At 54.7% G+C, this 20,274-nt stretch overlaps 1 protein-coding gene across 1 annotated transcript; it reads left to right on the top strand.

Annotated features, from left to right (window-relative positions):
* Positions 1–7,414: 7,414 nt before the first annotated feature.
* On the top strand, positions 7,415–18,287 carry SOX10 (SRY-box transcription factor 10). The gene is made up of 4 exons (XM_049821531.1): positions 7,415–7,574; positions 8,745–9,203; positions 15,150–15,415; positions 15,809–18,287. The coding sequence occupies exons 2-4, from the start codon at positions 8,794–8,796 to the stop codon at positions 16,522–16,524; spliced, it is 1,392 nt and encodes a 463-aa protein (XP_049677488.1). The 5' UTR covers positions 7,415–7,574; positions 8,745–8,793; the 3' UTR covers positions 16,525–18,287.
* The last annotated feature ends 1,987 nt before the right edge of the window (positions 18,288–20,274 follow it).

Here is a 20,274-nt window from a genome sequence, read left to right as displayed (position 1 = left end):
TCTTCCCCCCCGGGATGAAGTGATGGGGAACAAGGGACAAGCTTAGGAGCTGGTGGGAGCCCTTTGAGTACTGGTGTCGGGGTGAGCCCCTGCACAGGGCAGAGGGGACACGGAGGCTGGGGTGAAGGGGAAGATGGTCCCGCTGCCCAAATGCCAGGCAGTAACGTTGGTAACCAGCCGAACTGCTCCTGCCCTGGCTTTGGTGCCTCAGCCTCAGGCCGTGCTCCCTCGCTCGCTCTCCCTCGCATTCCTCCGGGAGCTGATCAGGGCTTGAATGACACCCCAGATGACTCTTTGCTATTAATTCCTGTGAACAGAAAGGGCTCCTTGTTCTCCCAGTCCTACTCTCTGGAGGAATTACAGGGGCCAAGGCAGCAGGCTGAAGCCTTCCCGACTTAACCCTTCCCCCGGCTCCCCAGGAGCCTCCCTGCAGCCAGAGGACTGGCAGAGGTGAAGATCACCCTGGAGCCACCTCGGTCACCGCTGAACGAGCCCACCGGGGTCACCCAGCACTGCTACAACCACAGGTCCCGTTGGGAGGGTCCCCTTTTCTGGTTGTTCTGCCCAATCCTGTACAATTCCTTTCCTCTCCCCTCTAGGCATCTGTCCTCTGTTGTGCAGACCGAGAGCACCCAGCTCCTTCCATTACATCACACTGGATATGCCAGACTCCATCCAAAAAAAGGTGAACCCAGTCCCCTTCTGCCCCAGGTCCCCACCCCTTCAGCGCTTGCTTTTTGGGGTTCGCTTTTCAGAAGTATACCTGGCCTCTCTAGCAGGAGACGAGGGAGTTAACAGCCAGGGAATGTCCGTGCCACCCATCAAAGCAGGTAGCAGACAGACATGCTTGCCCTGCTCCTCTTTGATCCTCCCAGACCCGAGTAATGCAGAAAATTGTCCCGTTTAGCCATCACAAGTCCTCGGCATGCCCATGAAACATTGGGCTGGCCAAGACAACAGGCTGGGAGCTGCCTGGGGTCTTTGCAATGCTCAGAGGTGATTCTCCTCTCTTCTTTCCACGAGGTTTTTTCCCTACACCTCCTCCCTGAAGCAGCTGGCACCGTAATCCACTGCTTTAAAGCAAAAAATGCCTCTGAGTGAAGTCTCCTGCTCGGGCACATCAAGGCACACACACACCAGCGGCAGTGGCGTGGTTTCCTGCACCTGCGGCAGCCCTCACCGTGCCTCGGAGAGGGAACAGGGTTTCTCCTGCTCCTGAGCCGGGTGGGACTCTGCAACCACGTCCCAGACCCAGTTCCCAAAATGCTTCCCGAGGACTCCCATCCCATCCCAGAGCGCAGGGCCATGCGCTATTCGGCATCACCCAGATTGTGTCGCCCGTGGGGGAACGATAACCCTAGAGGAGAGCAGCCACCATGACGTTCCTTTTGCTGCCCCGTGCAGGACACTGGGTTGACAACCAACCTGGTCAGGCTGTAAACAACTCCAGGCATGGCCTGTCTTTTGTTTCCCCTGATAACCCATGGCAAAAATTACCGCACACCCCCTGCAGCTAACTCTCCTCTAACCACACAGACACGGCGTGGTGCTGCCAAAAACCCAGGCAGAGCTACAGGCACCTCCTTGCTTTTCCTGAGTGACCCACATGACTTTCTTTCTCCTCGGGCTGCCTTGTGGGCAGCCAGTTCACTGATGCCCATGACTAGAAGCGAAGAGGCATCTGAGAAGGGCTAGGACCAAAATTGGGAGCTTCAGCCAAAAACGGCTAGGGGTGATGAGGACCAGAGCCTGGCACTGGTTCCTGTGCCCATCTCCCTGTTGGGAGGACACCTACGGCACAAGGCAAACTGGAGGGCTCTTTGGAGATCGCAGCCGTCACAGAATCGTGGAGGGTTACACAAACGTGGGTTTTGGGGACCCTCTGCTTCTCCTGTTCACGGAAAGGCCTTGAAAATGACCCACATGCTGGGGGCTTGGGAGGCCAGACCTGACATCAGATCGGGGAGGAATCTGGGGACAAGGGCATGAGGAAGTGGTGGAGACAGGGCTGGGCTTGGGTGTTCCAGCAAAGGGTATGGCCTGGTCCTGATCTCTCCCAGACTGCCATCAATCATGTCCCATGATATCTCACGAGTGAGACTGGCTGCAGACCCATAGATTTTCCAAGCATTATGGTGGCCTCTCCCTTTGCTCCTCCCCACTTGTCTTTGGAGCATCACACTCAGGCAACCTTCAAATAAAGAGTAACCATTTGAAACCTTGCTATTTTTTTCCAATTCTTTCATGACTCCCACTGTGGGTGGTTCAGCTGGTCAGCTGGTCATCCCCTCACTAGTCTCCACTTCCCCCCAAGACTGAGTAACCAGCTTCCCAGCTATTTCATGGTCATGGTGATGAGGTGTGATAGGGCCCCGTGGCACCTCCACACCAAAGCGGACATGCAGTCCTCACTGAGGACGTTGGATATACTATTTCTGGCTGGGGCAACAGGACTTTGAGCACGGGTCAACTGTCCCTGCCATCCACAACCTTCCCACAACTGCCTGGGTTGCCTGGTGCTCTCCCTTTTCTCTTTCTCCCTCCTGGGTCACAATGGGACTGAGAAAATCCATTCAGATCTCCCCACACCACAGCTTGGGCGGGGAGTCATCCCCTGCTTTCCAGCTGGAGGGCTGCCCCCCTTCCTCTTCCTCACCAAGCCCTCCCCTCCAGCCACGGCGGGACCAGCAAGCCTCACGCTGGAGAAGATGCAAATCCCACGTGGGAGCCGGGAAGGGTCAAGGGCTTGGCTTTGGCACAGGAAACCTGGCTCCCCTCCCCGGCAGAGAGAGAAGGGGAGACTTCTGCATCCCCTTCCCCAGCATGATGTTGGGATGGTGACCCCCTGTCCTGCCTACAGCATCATGGGGGGACACGGCCAGTGCAAACCCTGCCCGGCACGGGCGAGAAGGCAGCAGGGACAAGACCCCCACCCACCCCCAAATCCCAAACCTTGCCCCCCCGCCAGCCCTCCTGTCCCTCATTGCCTCACGTGCCCACCTCCACGGGAAGGGGAGAGGCGGTGGCTCGTCCATCCCGGTGGCCGTCCCCATCGCGGCCACCGCCGCCGCCTCAGCTCCTCCTAGCCCGGGTTTCCTCTCCCGTCTTCGGGTCTGGAGAAAGCTGGACGCTCTTAAAAAGCTTTTTATGTGCGCGCGCGCGTGTGTGTGAGTTAATCACATGATTGTCGTTCACCTGTATCCCGAACAAAGACGGCGCACTGTTTAAGGCCCAAACAAGAAAGCCGGCAAGGGAAGAAGGGGGGGAGTGTTGGGAAAACTGAAGGGGCCGTTGAGAGAGCGGGCGCGCGCGGGAGAAAATCCTTATCAAACTCCCAATTCATGGGTCTCCCTTTCCCTCAGCACACTGCGGGTATTGTTTGGCTGGGGGGTGTGTGTGTGTGTGTGTGTGTATTTTTTCGAATGTCTGTGTCGTCCTCCCCTCGCTCCCCGGCTCTGACGCTCTTTTACTGTATGGAAAGATTTCATGGGGAACCCCTCCCATTTTCCCAGGCGGTCTTGGGACAATACCAGCGCTGTGTCCCCGATCTGGGCAGGGGACAAAAGCTGGCCCTGGCTCTCGCGCTGGGGATCCTGCTGCTCCTCTGTTGTGGACATGCTCTCCCCTCTTACTCCTCCCTTGCCACAGGTGCAGGGGATGGGTGTCATCTAGCAAAATCCCTCCCCAGCAACCTCAGTGGTCCCACCTTGGTGGTGGAGGTGTCCCACCAACATGGTCCCCTCGTTGAAAGCCTACTGAGCAGGTGCCCCTGCGATGATGCACTTCGCTCGCCGAGCACCCAGCCCAGAGCAGGGTGCCCTTCCCATCACCCTTGGAAGCAATGTGGATTGCAGGGGCACCTGGCCTGGTGGGACATCTCCACTTCCCACCCACTTTTACACATTGCCCACCCGACATGGCTGTATGATGGAGAGGTGGCATCCTTCCACCTTCGCATATTGAGGACTGAAGCCTGAAGAAAGTATTTCACTGATGTGTCACAAGAAATTCGTGGCTTAGCAAGGTCTCTGGCTCATGAACCACCTTCACTGGTTGGTCCTTCATCTGCAGAGGACCGTCCCTTTTTTATGGACCTGGGCACCCCATCCGTAGAAATATATGCTGAAAAGAAGGGGTGAAAACCTGCTTTAAGAGCATTTCCCCAGGAACCAGTCATTAGGAAGACTTGCATTTGGAAACACCACTTCTGCAATGTTAGCTGCTGTGGCCAGTGGTGGCTCTTGGAGGGTCCGTGTCTCTAAAAAGGGCTCCCAGGGGACACTGGAGGAAGAGACATGACACCCCAGTGATTCCTGAAACAAGGACAGTTTCTCCTCCTTCCCCTCTGCCTGTCTTCTCACCTCAACTGAAGAGAAAGCATCACGCCTCTCCCTGCTGCAGTAGAGGTATATTTTCCACAGCACTTTCTCCTGCATCTGCCTCTTTGTAGCACAAGAGAAGAGACGACACATGAACAGAAGAGACTTGGAAAAGGATATACGAGCAGTCAGTGCTGTGAGAGGGGGCTGGAAACAGGGAAAAAGTCATTACAGGGAAAAAGAGTTCAGAAAAAGGAGGCAGGACCAAAGGAGACAAAAAGCAGGAACTGGAGAAAGGCAGAATGAAGGGAAAAACCCCTTCCCTGCCATTGAAATGTGAGGAGATGCTGAGACTGCAGATTGCAGAGACTGCGTGGCCAGTACACACTCCTTTGAGGATGTCCTGGTCTTCAGCTGAGGCACCCACAGCTCTTCCAACAAGGCATGAACGGGACCCGGCTCCTGTCTGGCAGGTGGCAGCAGCCCCTGACGGGGACAAACACGGGTCCAGAGCCCTGTGGGTTACTGAAATCCCTTCTGGGCTTAATCCATTTCTTGCCCCGGTTCGGAGTGGTGGGTCAGACACTCTTCTGCTCACCCAGACCCTGGGCATGGAGGAAGATGTGAGCCCCACCACTCCCTGTCCTGCCAGAGTCAAGTACCGTCTTGTTCTCCCTGCAGAGCTTGCCAAGAGGCCACTGAGTTTGGGGTATGAGCTGAGCAGGCTGTGAAGTTCCTCTCAGTGCCCTGTGGGGTTCCTTTGTCTCCTGGTTTGGGATCTTCTCCATCAAAGCACTAGGAAGACCCCCAGCCCTTCGCTCCCTACCACTTAATGCCCAGCACCCTGTATCCCCACTCCGGAGGGAACGAGAAATCCCTGCACCGTCATCTCTTTCCCATGGGGTCCACAGGAAGCTGTCACCTGAGAGGAGGCCAAATAAACACCCTTTTCTGGCCATTTTTGGTGGCATTCTTCTTCCCTGCCCCTGGTTGCAGCCAGAGGAACAAGCAGGACAGTGTTTCTCAGCAGTGGCTATCTGTCTGTGGGCCAGACCAACCCTCTCTCCAGTTCTCCCACACCTCATATGCAGGGTCCCTGCAGCATGAGGAAGACCCTTGCTGGCTGGAGGAAGATGCCATGAGCTCTGCAGCATCATTGGCTCTTCATCCAGTGGGCCATGGACAATTTTGTTCGAAGCGACTGTGCCCCGTTTGTTCGTGCGGGCAGAGGGTGAGCTGCCAAACTGGCCCTGTCCATGCTGCGAGATCTCTTCTCGCAACAACCGCAGACGAGGTCTGTCTTAGTGAGAGAATTAATGCCATACTGCAAGACTTGAGGTTCACCAGCTGCTGCTTTGGTGAAGGAGGCAGGGCCTCGATGCTGTTTTGCTAGGCTCTCCATTGGGTTTTCTCAGCATCCAAGAGAAAAGCACCCACATTCCTCTCTGCCAAAGAGAAAAAGGTATCATGTGAAGAAGAGTATCTGAGCCCATCTTTTTTCTGGAGTAGGTAATGCTGAAGAGAAGAAAGGTAGGAGATGATCCCTTGGGATTTTTTTTCTGAGGGATGCAAGAGGCACCTTTAAGCACCTCTGCCTGCTTGATGCCAATGGCATGCAGCCATTCTCCCTCCCAGCTCTGCTCCGTAAAGACTTCTCATTGGGCTCTAGTGAGGATTTCCCTGCAGCCACCTTATGGTTTGAGAGCTTTACTTACTCCAGACAACGGCGGACATGCAGGGAAATGGCCCTGTGCTGTCAGCCAGGTCTGCAAGGGCAGCAGCCAGTCCCACAGGTTTGCTCTGAGGGCTTTAGCTCAGGTGCTCAGCACCATCCTTGGCAATGGTTCCCTTATGCTTCACGTGGTGCCAGCCAGTGGTTTTTGCTGGGTCTTTCTAACACAAAGTTTCTGGAGAGTGAATATCTGCTACGGGAGTTGAAAATGTTCTGGAAATCCCTTGAAGCTGGTTCCCTGGGTCACATCCACTCATGTCTTTCCATTTTCTGACTTAGCACTGAAGCGTCTTCAGGTTGGCTCTCCAGTGAGGACCTGGGGCAGGAGCTAGGTTTATGTCATTGCTAACTCAGGAGGACCTGGGAAGGTCATCAGATTTTTTGTGGGTGACCTCTCATGGTTACAGGGTTGGTATTGGGCTATACCAGCCCCAGTGACAAAGGAAACTGAAGAAGCCAACTACCAGAGGCATCTGGGAAGGAAAGCGAGCTAGAAAATGGAAGATGTGGTGAAGAACACCCTAACCCATTGAGTGCTGAGATCCTCTATGTGTCCCAGTGCACAAGCAGCAAGAATGAGGGTGAGCGAGTGTGAGCTACTCCTTCTCATCAGACCTCCCTTTCCTCACGAAAGACCCCACATTTGCCTTCAGGAGCAATTCAGCACGTCGGAGGAAGCAGAGCCTGCTTGTCTTGGCAAGACCCCACAGAGACGGACGTGTTGTGACGAGCCCATCCCTAGGGTGCAAAAGTCCTAAGAAGGTTCAAACTGGGATCCACTGTCCAGAAGCACAGTATTTTCCCTGGACCTGATGTCCTCCATCCTTGGGACACCCCTGACCTCCTGCATCCCTTTCCCCACCCCGCAGACTCAGATCCGAATCAGGATGCCCTTTTGGCAACATCTTGACCCCAGGGTCCTGGGCCAACTTGTTGCACAGTGGGGTCCCCAATGAGATTCTGTGACAGGGACTGGGGAATCATTTGGCCCATGGGGAGCACCGGACCCCACAGGAGCAACCGTGCTAGCAGGGAAAAGAAGGGGGATCCCACTCCCGGGGTGAACACCCATCTCCCCAACCCCCCCAGACCCCAAATCCCCCCAGGGTTGAATCCTCCAGCACCATCTCTGGGGTGGCCACGCCACCAAGACCGGCCCAACGCCGGTGGCTCTCGTGAAGAAGCCGGCATCGGGGGAAAGCGGGGAACGTGCCTGCAGCCGAGGTGGGGTGGGGGGCTGCCCGCGTCCCCTCCCCGCCGTCCCCCGACCGTATTCTGGCTCTGAGGACTGCTTGGCTCCACCTTCCGCCCTTCCCTCCCCCGGTGCTAAGCAGCAAAGCCAGCTAGAGACATCCAGCCGGGGTATTAGTAAAAACCAAGCCTCCCTCTAGGAATGGCACTCGCCTGAGAGCCTCCCCGTGCCGTGCGCCCCGACGCCGCCGGGGCTGGGAGGGAGAACAGGGGGGCTATTGGGATACAAATCGCAGCCCTCGCAGGATCCGCTCAGCACACCGGCCAGCAACGTAAGTTTTTCCTACCTGAGCTCGCTCGCCCGTGCGCACGCTTTTTCCCCCCCTTACTTTCTTACTTTTTTTGCAATTTCCCCAGCGAGGGTCTGTGTCACCCTCTGAAACTGGTGGGATAGCAGCCCTTGGTCTGTGCTGGCTGTTTTTCAGCTAAGTCAGAGGCATGCTTTTCTATCACTTCTTTTTTAATTTCTTTCTTCTTTTTTTTTTTTTTTTTTTTTTTTTTTTAATTTCTGGATGTAGGGGATAGAGAGGCCTTTATTTTTAGAGTGTTTCTTTCTCCAAGGGGGAACTGCTGCACGGTGGCAGGGACTTTTAGAGGTGACTGCAAGCAGAAGGACAGAGGAGGAGTGTGTGGGGCAGGCAACCCAAAGCATTGGCTTGTCTCAAAGTTAAACTTGGTGTGTGTTTGTATATATATATATATGAATGTGAATATGTACATGAATACGTAGACAGGCATGCGTGTGGGAATGCAATGCAGATGTATTTTAAGTCTTTGGTTTATGAGCAGCGAGAGGAGGGTAAGGGATGGGGTGTCCCCGCAGAGGCACTTTCCCACAGCTGGGATCGGGGTCTCTGGGTGTGGGTCCGGGGCCCCGGGCTGGTTCCTTGCCCGGTGGTGCCATCTGCTCAGCTTCCCCCGGTAACCGGGATAGAGATCCCTTCTGGTTTATCAATACAGTGCCAGTGCACCCCCTCCCACGCCTCCCCCTAAGCACCGCGCTGGCATTTCACCGCATGTCTTCGAAAGAAAGGGGCACTTCCCCACCCAAGTTTTGGGGCCATCCCCCCATCCCGCTCCCCATGGGGAGCTGCGCCCGGGCAGGATGGTCCATGTCGCTCTCCTTTCAGGTCCCCAACCCCCCTTATCCCTCTTGCCGCAGGCCCCTCCACACGTCAGCTCCAGACGACGGCAGAGATAGGGAGCGATATCTCAATTAATCAGGGGCCCCGACCCATCCCCACCCCCATCGATCACGGGTTTTGCGGTGTGCACGGCAATTGCTTTGCTTGCGCTTTTATCGAGCGGCCCCTGTCTCGTGGTCAGCTCTTCAGAAACCTTGGAGTCCCTTTCAGATTTGGTGGTTGCTTCTCCTTTTCTCTCTTTCCCCCCTCTCTTTCCTTTCTTTCCTTTGTTTTTCTCTTCCTCCCTCCCCTCCCCAGTGAGAAGAAGGACACCAAGAAGGAAGAGAGAGAGGGCTCAAGAGCAACAATGGCTGACGACCAAGACCTTTCTGAGGTGGAGATGAGCCCGGTGGGCTCTGAAGACCACCACTGCCTCTCGCCAGGACCCTCTATGGCATCGGACAACTCCCCGCACCTCACCGGCTCCGGGAATGGGGAGATGGGGAAGGTCAAGAAGGAACAGCAAGACTCGGAGGCTGACGACGACAAGTTCCCGGTGTGCATCCGTGAGGCCGTCAGCCAGGTGCTGAGCGGCTACGACTGGACCCTGGTACCCATGCCCGTCCGGGTCAATGGAAGTAACAAGAGCAAACCCCACGTCAAGCGGCCCATGAACGCCTTCATGGTCTGGGCACAGGCTGCCCGGAGGAAACTGGCTGACCAGTACCCACACCTCCACAACGCCGAGCTCAGTAAGACCTTGGGGAAGCTCTGGAGGTAAGAGCGGGCGGGTGGAGGGGGAGCACGAGGGCTGAGGTCCGGAGGTGTCCTGGAGAGGACTGTGTGGTCACATGGAAGGATGGAGACTTAGCGGGATGGAAGGGGTGTCCCTCGAGGGGACTTTCTCCCCCGCGGGGAGCCCCCTCGCAGGAGGCACGGTCGGTGACTGGGGCAAGAGCGGTGGTTGGATGTAGTAAAGGGCTTCCGCAGCAGAGCTCACCTCCATCCTGGGCGGCAGCCCTTTCCACGTGTTTCCCACTAACTTCCCCCGTTGTTCCCAACCGGGACACTCTTGCCCTGGTCCTCTCGCGCCTGACTGCCAGGGGAGATCTTGTTTTATTGGCTCACCCTCTCTGTTGGGCCAAGACGTGCACTAGCAGGAACCGGGCTGAGCCCCATCCAGCTTAACTCACTGGTGGGTGCCTCAAGCCCGTTTGAACTCAGGTCCCAATGCCAACAGGGGTTATTTTCCGCACAGTGCCGCAGAGCAAGTGGGAAACCAAGTTACGGCCGAAGAGGAAGGTCAGGGGAAGGGAGCCAGGCGGCCAGAGGCCCGCACCCATCCTTCCCAGGACAGTCCCAGTTTTGGCAGGCCATGCAGGTGCAGCGAGATGGACAAGGAAAGTCCCTGCTAGAAAGGGGAGCTGAGGCTTAGCAGAAAGGACGAGACCTGCAACAGTCCCAGCCTTAGCAAGCTCTCTTGCAACATGCTGTCTCAAACCAGCCCCAACTCTTTTTGCACCCAGAGAGATACCCTCCCTTCTCACCGGCACACACACGCTCGTCCTTCTGGCCCCACAAGTTTGTTGTGACCATTTTCATTTTGGCTTCGTGCAGATCCCTGGGTCCTTTACGTACCTTCCCCAACCCGCTCCTCCTTCCTCCGGCAGACCGACACGCTGCCCCCGTTGATCACAGCCAGCCTGTGGGTGCGCAGAAAGTGCCCGAGCCAGCTGTGTCAGGCTGGCCGTGCCACTTCTTTCCCATCTGACGGTCTCTGCCGATAACCCCATCAACCTGTTACAAACACTTTCTGCCACAAGTCCCCAGCACCGTCCCCACATTCACCTTACACCAACCAACACAAACCCAGGCTCATGCAAATGGGCCCTCTCATTCTCTCTCCTGCCCTAATGGCATTTCGTGGAGGAAGCCCTCAACCTTGGGTGGGCCAAGAAACATTTTTCCAAGCAGAAGCAAAACTCATCCCATCCAGCAGCTGATGCCGAGGTCTCCTCCTGGCTTCAAACCTCCTTGCTTGCAAGGAACCGAGCCCTTAGGCACTAGCTTCTCCCTCTGCTATGTCAGCCCATCTACCCCGACCCATCAGTGTCTAGTGTAACCCCAGCAAAGAGATTTCTCTGGGAAGGTGAAGGCAAGGCATGATTGTGGATGTCTCACCTGATGCTCTTTCCTGCTTTGTTCCCTGCTGCCATCCCTTCCCTTTACCACGGCACTTGCTCCCCCCTGGGACTCTGCTGCCAGCCTCTGGACTGTAAAGCTGTGCTGGAAGGGGTGCGTGTGTGCAGGAAACCCACCTTTTTTGTTCCCAAAGTGTTATTTCAAGGTATCGTTCCTTTATTGCGAAATATTGCCAGATTTTAAAGCAACTGTCTCCCTCCAGACACTGCATTTCCCTTGAAAATACAGCAGAGCAGGGAAACCCTCCATACTTATCACATTCAGAGCACAGGGAGATACAGCCCTGCAGCCACATTCACGCATCCGAGTGTCTCCCTGCTCCCAGGGCACGGCTCCCGCTGTTGGCCACATGGGACTCGGAATGGGGGGAACGCTGCCGCCGGACGATGGGCACCGAGCAGCCAGGGAGAATGGGTCAGGCAGAGAAGCTCGCAGGATCAGGCCTGGGGTTGTTGCGTGCTGCTGGGTTTGCCACCCAGCTTCTTTGCTTGAACACATCTCTCCGAGTGTCCCTAGTGCAGGCTGCGGCTCTCCAAGCTGTGTCAGCCCCTACAGGGACTGTACAGCAGAGTTAGCTGGGTTATGGGTGCAGTCGGGGTCTGGCCTGGGTAGGACCACATGTGTGTCTTTTTGTGAGGGTATGGGGGGGAAATATCAGCCCGCAAAACTCCAGGGGAGGTGGCCCAAAGGTTGCAGGATAGTAGCCTGAGCCTCCCCTTCCAGCCACTGTACGGTTGTGTCTTCCTCCACTGAGTTTCCTACTGCCCTCATCGAAGCTGTCCCCAAGGTACAGCTCCTACATGTCAGTACAACTGCGAGCAGTTGGGTTTTGCTCTGGATGGCTTAGTCTCCAAAGATTTGATGAGAGTCCCTACAAAGGGCCCTGGCCATTTGCGTATCCGCACCCTTACAAGGTGGCCACCCAAACCCTACAGCCTGCATCGCTAGTCGCTTTGGAAAACGTGGGTGACTTTTGTTTCCACATGGGCTGCTCTGAGCTTGTACAGGTAAAGGGCACGTTAGGTAGAGAGACGAGCGCTGGTGAGCACGGAGGCTGCCTGCAGACCACCATTAAACCAAGCACGTCCCCAGCGATCGGCGCTGGGTGAGGACGGCAAAGGCTGGGAAATCTTCTTGAAAGGCATCTAGCAGATTCAACAATAACCCCGGTGCCGTCCCACATGCTGCTTTGCAAAAGTGGGCTGCAATGGCCTGGGATTTTTTTTTTTTAAGCCTGGTGGTTGCTCCGGCTCTGTGCCACCACCATGACCTCCATGGGTCCCAGCGCTTGTTGGGAAGGGCTGCAGGACATGCCCCGATGGCCACGCTACCTGCCTGGCCCCAAGTATGGTGCTGGGGGGGGGCTTATGGCCCCATCCACCTCCTTCAGTCTGTACCCACGTAGGGTGCAGTCGATGAACCGAATGTACTGGAAAGGAGGAACGGAGTGTTTCTGTGTTTGACGGTCATGAAATCGCACCTTGGCTGCTTTCTTGCCATGGGGTGGGACAGGGAGCAGCTCTCAAATGGAGGCCAGCTGCTGAAAATGTCGGCATGACTCTCAGCCAAAATGCCAGCCAGCACCACCTCCGGGGTCGAAAACAAGCAAGGCACGGGAAGAAGGGGAGGAAAGCTCGGCAAGGAGGAGCGAGGGGACCCAATGGATGGATCTTTGCATGGGGGTGGCAGCACCCAGGGAATAGGGTCATGCCCACAAAATCCAGGGCTGTGGACGTGTAGCAGAGCTCGCCTGGCTGCTTTCTGCTCCCTTGCCCAACCCTATCACCGCACTGACTCACTGGCAGCCGAGTCCCGGCACAGGATCAGGCCTCTGGCCGCCGACCCAGTCGCCCAGCACGCAGCGCGGTGCAATGCCAAGCGACAGAAGGGGAGGCTGCAAGAAGCGGGCAGGAAGATTTTAGCCCTTCTTTCTCCCCCCCCGGAGCGGAGTGCTGGGTGCTTGCCCCTCTCCCCTGGCTCGGGGGGTGAGCATTCGGTGTCGGGGAGGGTGGCGAGGGCTCGGTTAAGCCCCATGAAGGGCTTTGCTCTGTGATCCATAACTTCTCTGCCCGTGCAAGATTCCTTTGCATTCTGGCCTGGGGAGTGTGGGGGGGTAGGAGGGGGAGGGCAGGAAGCAAGTGAAATCCAAATCCCCCCAAATCTCCTGGCCTTTGCCTGCTCGCACCAGTTTCACTTTGCTAAAGCCGATTTGAGCTCTGATCCCAGCGGGAGGGAGGAGGGAGCAGGCAGCTTTGGAAAGGAGAAGGCAAAGACGCGGGGAGCGGACTTGCCGCTGTCCTGCTGGTGGCACTGCCCATGGGCTGCTGTCAAGGGGAGAGGAGGTGAGGCACTCAGGCATAGCTCAGAGGGCAGGGATCTGACTCCTGCATAGCCTCGAGTGGCTCTGGTTCACATCCACGAGATGGATCTGGGAGGCTGAGCTTTGGTCTCCATCGGAGGCTCTGCTCCGAGCTCGCCGTGCGGTCTGCCCTGCAGATCAAAGCTGGTTGTGCAGCCTACAGCCCCCTCGCTCCAAGAGGGGCCCACATAGAAAGAGACCTTTCATTCCCAACCGCAGCATCTTATTAACTTTAGCACCATCTGGGCTGGGAGTGCAGGGACGCCAGAGCCTGGCTGCCTTGTAGTGAAGTGTCCCGCGTTGCAAGGCTGCAGGTTTTGCCTCTACTCTCCATCTCCTGTGGAGATGGGGCGTTTTGCAAGGATGAAGTTTTTGCCAAGGCAAGGTCGCCTCTCAGTCCGTGACGCCTACAAGGGTTGGCCATGACATCCCCTTGGATCCCTTGGAAGTCCATCTGGAGCAGCACAGGCTGAGGGATTAGACCCCTCCAGGATGTGTGAGCATGGTGTACGGTGGTGGGAGGGAGACAGGAAAGCTGGTGTTGGATTCACAGTGGCTCAGTTGCTTTAATCTCCGGGATTAAGGCAGTGGAGGAATGTGGTGTGCGGCCGCGACCTGCTCAGGCTGCCTGGAGTGAACCCAGGTCAGCACCGTAACAGGCTCCAGCCCGTGCCATACACCTTCTGGCTGCCAGCCGAGGGGATGCACAAGGAGCAGGGGGAAAAGGGGTGCTTAGGAACCGACCTGTTACTTGCTGGCAACCCCTTTGATCCCCAGCAGATTTATCTGTGTCCTCCTTGAGCCGTGCCTCCTCTTCGTCTTCAGTTTTTCAGGCCAGTTCAGGCCTTTGTATCTTCCTCAGTGCCTACAGCTTAACAGAATCGGTCACATTTTAGAGCTGAGGGACTCAGGGGTACCAAGGTGCTGGCACAGCCTCATCTCTAGGAAGTTCTTTTGTTGGGGAGAAGTTGTGGATGTCTCATAAATGGAGTACTTTTGCCCTCTGGGAGCCCTGCCATTCCTAACGGCTGCTGGAGTTGCAAGTCATGCGAAGACTGGTCCCTTCTGAGAGCACTGGTTTCTGGCTGGAAGCAGGATGACTGTGAGTCACAAGAATATTTGAGGGGAAAAATCATAAAATGAAACTGAAGTGCTTCCAGCCGAGATGCTGCTAAAGGCTTGAGTAATGCGGTTGATCTCATCTTCAGATGCTCTGAGCCATCCTGCCCGCACACTGCACCATTTCCTCGGAGAGCCTACCTTAACTAGAGCAGCCCATGATTTGGCAGGAATACAGAGAAGGAGCTTACACTTCTGCAGTGCCTTTCATCCAGAGACCAAAGCTCATCTATTTCTACAAGGCTAGCAATGTAGCAGCTAAATTTTTTACAACTGCTCGGCTAAGTTCAAGAAGGGCTGGTCCTTTGTGCTTCAGCCTTTTGCATTATCCATGTCTAAGGCGAGCAGGAGCTCCAGGAACAGCAGAATACACTGTTTCCCCCCGTTCCAAATTTTCTTTAATTCCCTTCTAGGATATTGTAAGATGCTTAAAGGCCCAGCAAACTCCACGCAGCAACATGGGTACTGTGGAGCCAACACCAATTGCTGACATTTGTGCTCAGTAGAGCTCCAAACTTGGAGCAGAGCCTGTGGAAGGGTGGGAGGTTAAACTGGAATAAATACAGTCTGGGGAAGAGCAAGAGACATGGGAGGCAGCACTACAGGTAGCAAGGGTGTGCCACACTGCTTTAGTCCGAAGGATGATCCCAACTGCCCTCAATTTGCCCAAAGTCTTTGAAAGCAGCTTGTCCAGCCTTATTTTACACGGCTCTGAAAGACTGTGCTTTGCCTTTGGGCAATGTAAGAGAGCGTTGAACTTACTGAGGTGAAACACATCACGCAGCCAGGGAAGGGGGACCCAGCTCTGGCACTAAACAATGTCAGGGCTTAATAATTAACGAGGAGGAGGAAAACATTGCTGTCTCCACTGAAACACTTCCAAACTCTCCCTGTTGTTCTGGGAAATACCCTCAATGGGACAACACCCTGACATCTGGATTTACGTGCTGTGTCCCACGACGCTGCGTATAGGTGTGTTTTTTTCTGACATACCTGCCCTTCTTCTTCCCCTCTTCTCTCCTTTACCACCTTGGCCTCTGCAGGCTGTTGAACGAAAGCGACAAGCGCCCCTTTATCGAAGAGGCGGAGCGGCTGAGGATGCAGCACAAGAAGGACCATCCCGATTACAAGTACCAGCCCCGCCGGCGGAAAAACGGCAAGGCCACGCAGGGCGAGGGCGAAGGCCAGGTGGAGGGGGAGGCTGGTGGGGCTGCCGCCATCCAAGCCCACTACAAGAATGCCCACCTGGATCACAGGCATCCCGGCGAAGGGTCGCCCATGTCCGACGGTCATCCGGAACACTCCTCAGGTGAGTGCCAGTGAACCTACTGACAGGTTAGAGACAACTCGGAGGCTCAAAAAAGACAAGTCATCACAGTGAAAGCCTTAGCGATGTGGCTCACACCTTGCTTGTGACCCAACAAACTCTGCTGGAGTCAGCAGTGTAAGGACATCCCTGAGTTTCACGGGCACTTGCATTCCTCTGGTCAGGCAAGGTATTGTTGCACCCTCCCTCTTTTACCACAAGATGATATAAAAAGGTTTGGTTTTGGCTGGCTATTTCTCTCCCTCCGCTGAAGTCTCCAGCCAAACAGCTGCTGGCATACTCGGAGGAGCAGAGCTGGGCTGTATAAAGCCAGGCATAAAGCATTAACTCACTTCTTCTCTCTTTTTCCTCCTCAAAATGTTTTTCACGTTGCAGGTCAGAGCCACGGGCCCCCCACACCTCCTACCACCCCTAAGACCGAGCTGCAGGCAAGCAAAGCCGACTCCAAGCGAGACGGGCGTTCCTTGGGGGAAGGGGGAAAGCCACACATTGACTTTGGCAACGTGGACATCGGGGAGATCAGCCACGAAGTGATGTCCAACATGGAAACCTTTGACGTCAATGAATTCGACCAATACCTGCCGCCCAACGGACACGCCGGCCACCCAGGCCATGTTGGGGGCTATGCGGCGGCGGCAGCTGCTGGCTACGGCCTCGGGAGCGCCCTGGCTGCGGCCAGCGGACACTCTGCCTGGATCTCCAAGCAGCACGGAGTCTCCTTGTCCAGCGCCACCTCATCGGTGGTAGACTCCAAGGCCCAGGTGAAAACAGAGGGGTCCGCCCCTGGAGGTCATTACACCGACCAGCCCTCCACCTCCCAGATAGCGTACACGTCCCTGAGTCTGCCCCACTACGGTTCGGCCTTCCCCTCCATCTCCAGGCCACAGTTTGACTACCCGGACCACCAGCCCTCGGGACCCTACTACAGCCATTCCACCCAAGCCTCCGGCCTCTACTCTGCCTTCTCCTATATGGGACCTTCCCAACGTCCCCTTTACACTGCCATCTCTGACCCTGCACCCTCTGTGCCACAGTCCCACAGCCCCACACATTGGGAACAGCCCGTGTATACGACTCTCTCCAGACCGTAGGGAATGGGGAACGGTGACCGAAGCAGCGACGGAAAGGCTCCGAAGAATCAGCACAGGCAGAAGAGCCTCCGAACTCCGAGGTCACTCAGTGCCATCCAGCCACCAGAACCCACTGAGTATGCAGAAGTGCCTTTCTTGACCCCGGCTATCGCTGGCTCACCCGCCTAGAGGAAGGTTTTTCGTCCTTTCGCCCTTTACCAATTTCACGTAGGCCACACGACTGGCTTGCGACACCTTATTGGCCTTCTAGATGAGGAGGATTCTAGACATGGAGTGACTGGTCCGTGGTGGGTTTCGTTGTGCACACTCTGGACTGTACGATGAGAGAAACTGTCCTTTCCTTCCCCTCCCCAAACTGCTCCAGGGAGTTAGCAAGTGTTTCCAACAGGCCGCAATGGCCAGCACTTTGTCACCTGCTGCGGGTGAAGGGTGGTTGCTCAGCCTTGGTGAACATGTTATGGGAGGAGTAGTAGGGAGGACGGCACGGCCGGCTTCCTTGCGATCAGCGTCGTGCAGCAGTCCTGCCTAAGATTCACACATGCATGAATCTTGAACCCCGTTGGAAGACCAACCTACGCTTGCTTCCCTGCTGATTCCCACAGCTGCATCCTAGCTTTTCTCCCCGCCTCTCCTCTCCATCCTGTCTCTGTTTAAACCCACACTCTTTCCTGCACGGAGATTTTAAGGCTTGCCTGAACAACACGTAGGACTCAGGAACCGCATTGTTGGTCTTAGCGTTACTCATATCAGAGCCTGTGTGCACATGCGTGTTCATGTATGGAGGTGCAAGAGAGGTGGGGAAGGGCCAATGAATCATTAAGGTGCTGTGGGTGAATCCTGTCTTACAGTTACTCTATATCGTTCATTTATGTCTGGCATTTCTGGCATCTCAGTCTTTTCTAATCTCTTCAGTATCCCAAACAACCTCTGAGCAAACTTGGTCCTTCCTCTCCCATGTCTGACTGTGCCTGCCTGAAACGAAGAGGCACCAAGAAAGCTACTATGCACTTGACAACACCCCAAGTTGAATCCAATACTCTTGAAGCCCCACTCCAAACTGAGACTGATGGGGTGTGCATCCCTGCTCGTTTGTTCATCATGTCTTCCAGTCAACACCTCCCCTCCTACCTACGCTGAAGACGTAAAGATAGTCCAGCGGCTTTACGCAAGGTAGATACGCACCCAATCTTGGATAAGTGTAAAGAAAAAAAGCCTATTTAGGTGCAAAGGAATTTGTTTTCCCCCTTGGGTTTCAAACTGGAAGCGACCAGCTCTCACAGTCCGATCAACCTCCTTTTTTTCAGCCCAACACCTGAGGACAGTCTGCTTACTTCTCCTTTGTCACCTCCAGGATTGGGGTGGTATGTCACGCCAGGGAGTGAACTGGCAAAAAAGTTGCTGCAGGAAAAGATGACCCCTGGCAATTAATCGCAGAGACGTGTTGTCGGACCTTCCAATGGATATTCCAGTCTAGAAAGACAAAATACTTTGACCAAACATGGACTCGATCGGTGCCGCTGTATCCCTCTGCTGATATGACTGTCAGATGCCCTTCCTGCCTCCCTTAGCTATGGATGACTTATCCTTGTGGTGTCCGAAAAGACCATGTAGAATGTTTGCTCCGTGTACGCATGTAACCTCTTCCAGCCCTGTCCCCTTATTTATGCAGGTAGCACCTTCCGCCCCCACCTCCCTTTCCCCAGTCTCTATGCTGTCCTAGCACCATTAACTCTGCATTAAACATACGGAATAATAAACTTAAAAGTTTCATTTTCACGTGTCTGGGTTTTTCTGACCTCTTTCCTGCAAGTCTCTGGTTTTTTTCCCCCAGGAAGTGTACGATGGGTCACACCACCACCACACAGATCCCGTGCACAGCCTTCCTCTGCCTGTCATGAACAGGACACAGGCAGAACTCTGACTGGCTTACCAGACTCCTTCACAGAGATGAAACTCATCTTCTGTTCCCACACCAGCTGCAGTCATTTCTTCAGCAAGAAATGTAGCAAAATTGACTTCTGTCCTCCAGCTAAGATTCAGCATGTGCAATTAAGAAGAGCACCATTTTGCACATGCTTCACCCAAGAATTTCTTAGTGTGATTGTTAATGCTCTCCAGAATAGGAACGTGGGGTTTCTAGTCTTGGTTCCTCATCACCAGGTGGCAGATGATGTACCTTCAAAAAAAACCTTCCCCACATACACAAACTTACGTATTTTGGAAGCAACCATTAGTCTCTCTGTAGAAACTCTCCCACCCGGACCTCTTGCCTTCCACAAGCAAGAACCTAAATACAAACACTCACACACAGAGAGTATATTCGAGAATAGATGTATACACCGTCTTACTTGTTGAAGAAGACATGCTGGGTGTAGTCAGGTCCTGGGAGGCTATCTCAAGGTGTTTGGAAAGAAAATGTACAGCAGGTATTGGTCTGCTTAAGAACATCTCTCAAGGCCAATGCTAGCAAGGTAGGATCCCAGTTAACACAGAGACTCCACAACAATTACAAATTGATTCCACAGGGTTTCAAGGCTGATGCATGTGATCGATCCATTGAGTTTGTGTTCACCAAACACTTTATGGGTGAGTAGCGTAAGCAGGATGTCTAGGAACTGTGGAACATGTTCAAAACTTTTTAAAACTCACAGCACTATTTGGATGAAGTCCGGTATAGGGCCAAGAGCATCATCAGCACAATGGCTTAATGGATCTAACAGTGGTGATGCCAGCTGAAGAGCTCCATGCAAAGTAGCACTGTGGTCATTCACTGGAGAGGAGGAGAATCACTACCCCAAATTACAGGCTGTGGGAAGAGTCCAGAAGGGAACTATGCACTACTGAGCAGCTCAGGAGCATGTGTGGGGAAGAAGGGAAGCCATGGTGGAGTTAGGGGTAGGAGAGCTGATCACAGGGGTGGAAGAGAGAAGGCACATGGTGCGGATGAACAGAAGAGCAGGAGAAGAAAGTTCTTAACCACACACAAGTACACTTCTCCAGCTCTTCAAAAAGCAAATTAAGAAAGCGAGTGGGCTCTGCCTCAACCATTGCCTAGTGGAAGGGGATGCCTCCTCTCATCTAGGAGGGTCCTCACAACTAAGACAGGACCGAGAATGCCGCTGGTAACAGAGGGGTTAACCACTCCTCCTGCAGCCTAGCAGGAGCTGGCCCGGCATCCTTCCCTATCCCTTTAATCGTATCTGATACAGATGCAAGGCTGGGGAGGGGAGGCGGGTAGGGAACAAAGAAGCCATTTAAAAAAATAAAAAAAAAAAGACAAGAAAACGACCCCCGCCTCCATGGCGGACGCCAAAACGATTGCACAAAGGCACCATTTCAGGGCTGAAATTTCACCGCACCAACGTGATTAAAGGATTCCATGGAGGGTGGGGGGAGAAGGCTGAAGGCCACAGTGCTGCAAATTAACCTTTTCTTGGTAAGGATGGCCTGGACCAGGAAGCGTTTGTGTTCCTCACAGTCAACCCCCTTCCCACACCTGCAAGCGCCTCCACATTCCCTTTGACCTGTCATTTCGCCCAGCGACCCATTCAGCTCTTGCATTATCACCTCCAAAACCAGCCCCTCCTGTGCACACCGACAGAGGAAGGATGGACTGGTGCTTTTACAGGGAGCAGTAAGAGAATGACATTCATGGTTGGTTATATGAGCTGAGTTCTCAGGCAGGTGGATATAAACTCCCTTTGGGACACGGATGCTCATGTGCAAGCACCGACCACACATACAGCATGG

Source organism: Accipiter gentilis, chromosome 18, assembly GCF_929443795.1.
Source record: "Accipiter gentilis chromosome 18, bAccGen1.1, whole genome shotgun sequence".
In the NCBI taxonomy this organism is placed as follows: Eukaryota; Metazoa; Chordata; class Aves; order Accipitriformes; family Accipitridae; genus Astur; species Astur gentilis.
The sequence above is the reverse complement of the archived record's forward strand: the minus strand, read 5'-3'. Positions and strand labels throughout refer to the sequence as shown.

Excerpts from the sequence above, each read along its gene's own strand:
- SOX10 (XM_049821531.1), top strand. The coding sequence starts at position 8,794 with ATGGCTGACGACCAAGACCTTTCTGAGGTGGAGATGAGCCCGGTGGGC. Across the intron at positions 9,204-15,149 it reads ACCTTGGGGAAGCTCTGGAG|GCTGTTGAACGAAAGCGACA; the intron begins GTAAGAGCGGGC and ends TGGCCTCTGCAG. Across the intron at positions 15,416-15,808 it reads TCATCCGGAACACTCCTCAG|GTCAGAGCCACGGGCCCCCC; the intron begins GTGAGTGCCAGT and ends TTCACGTTGCAG.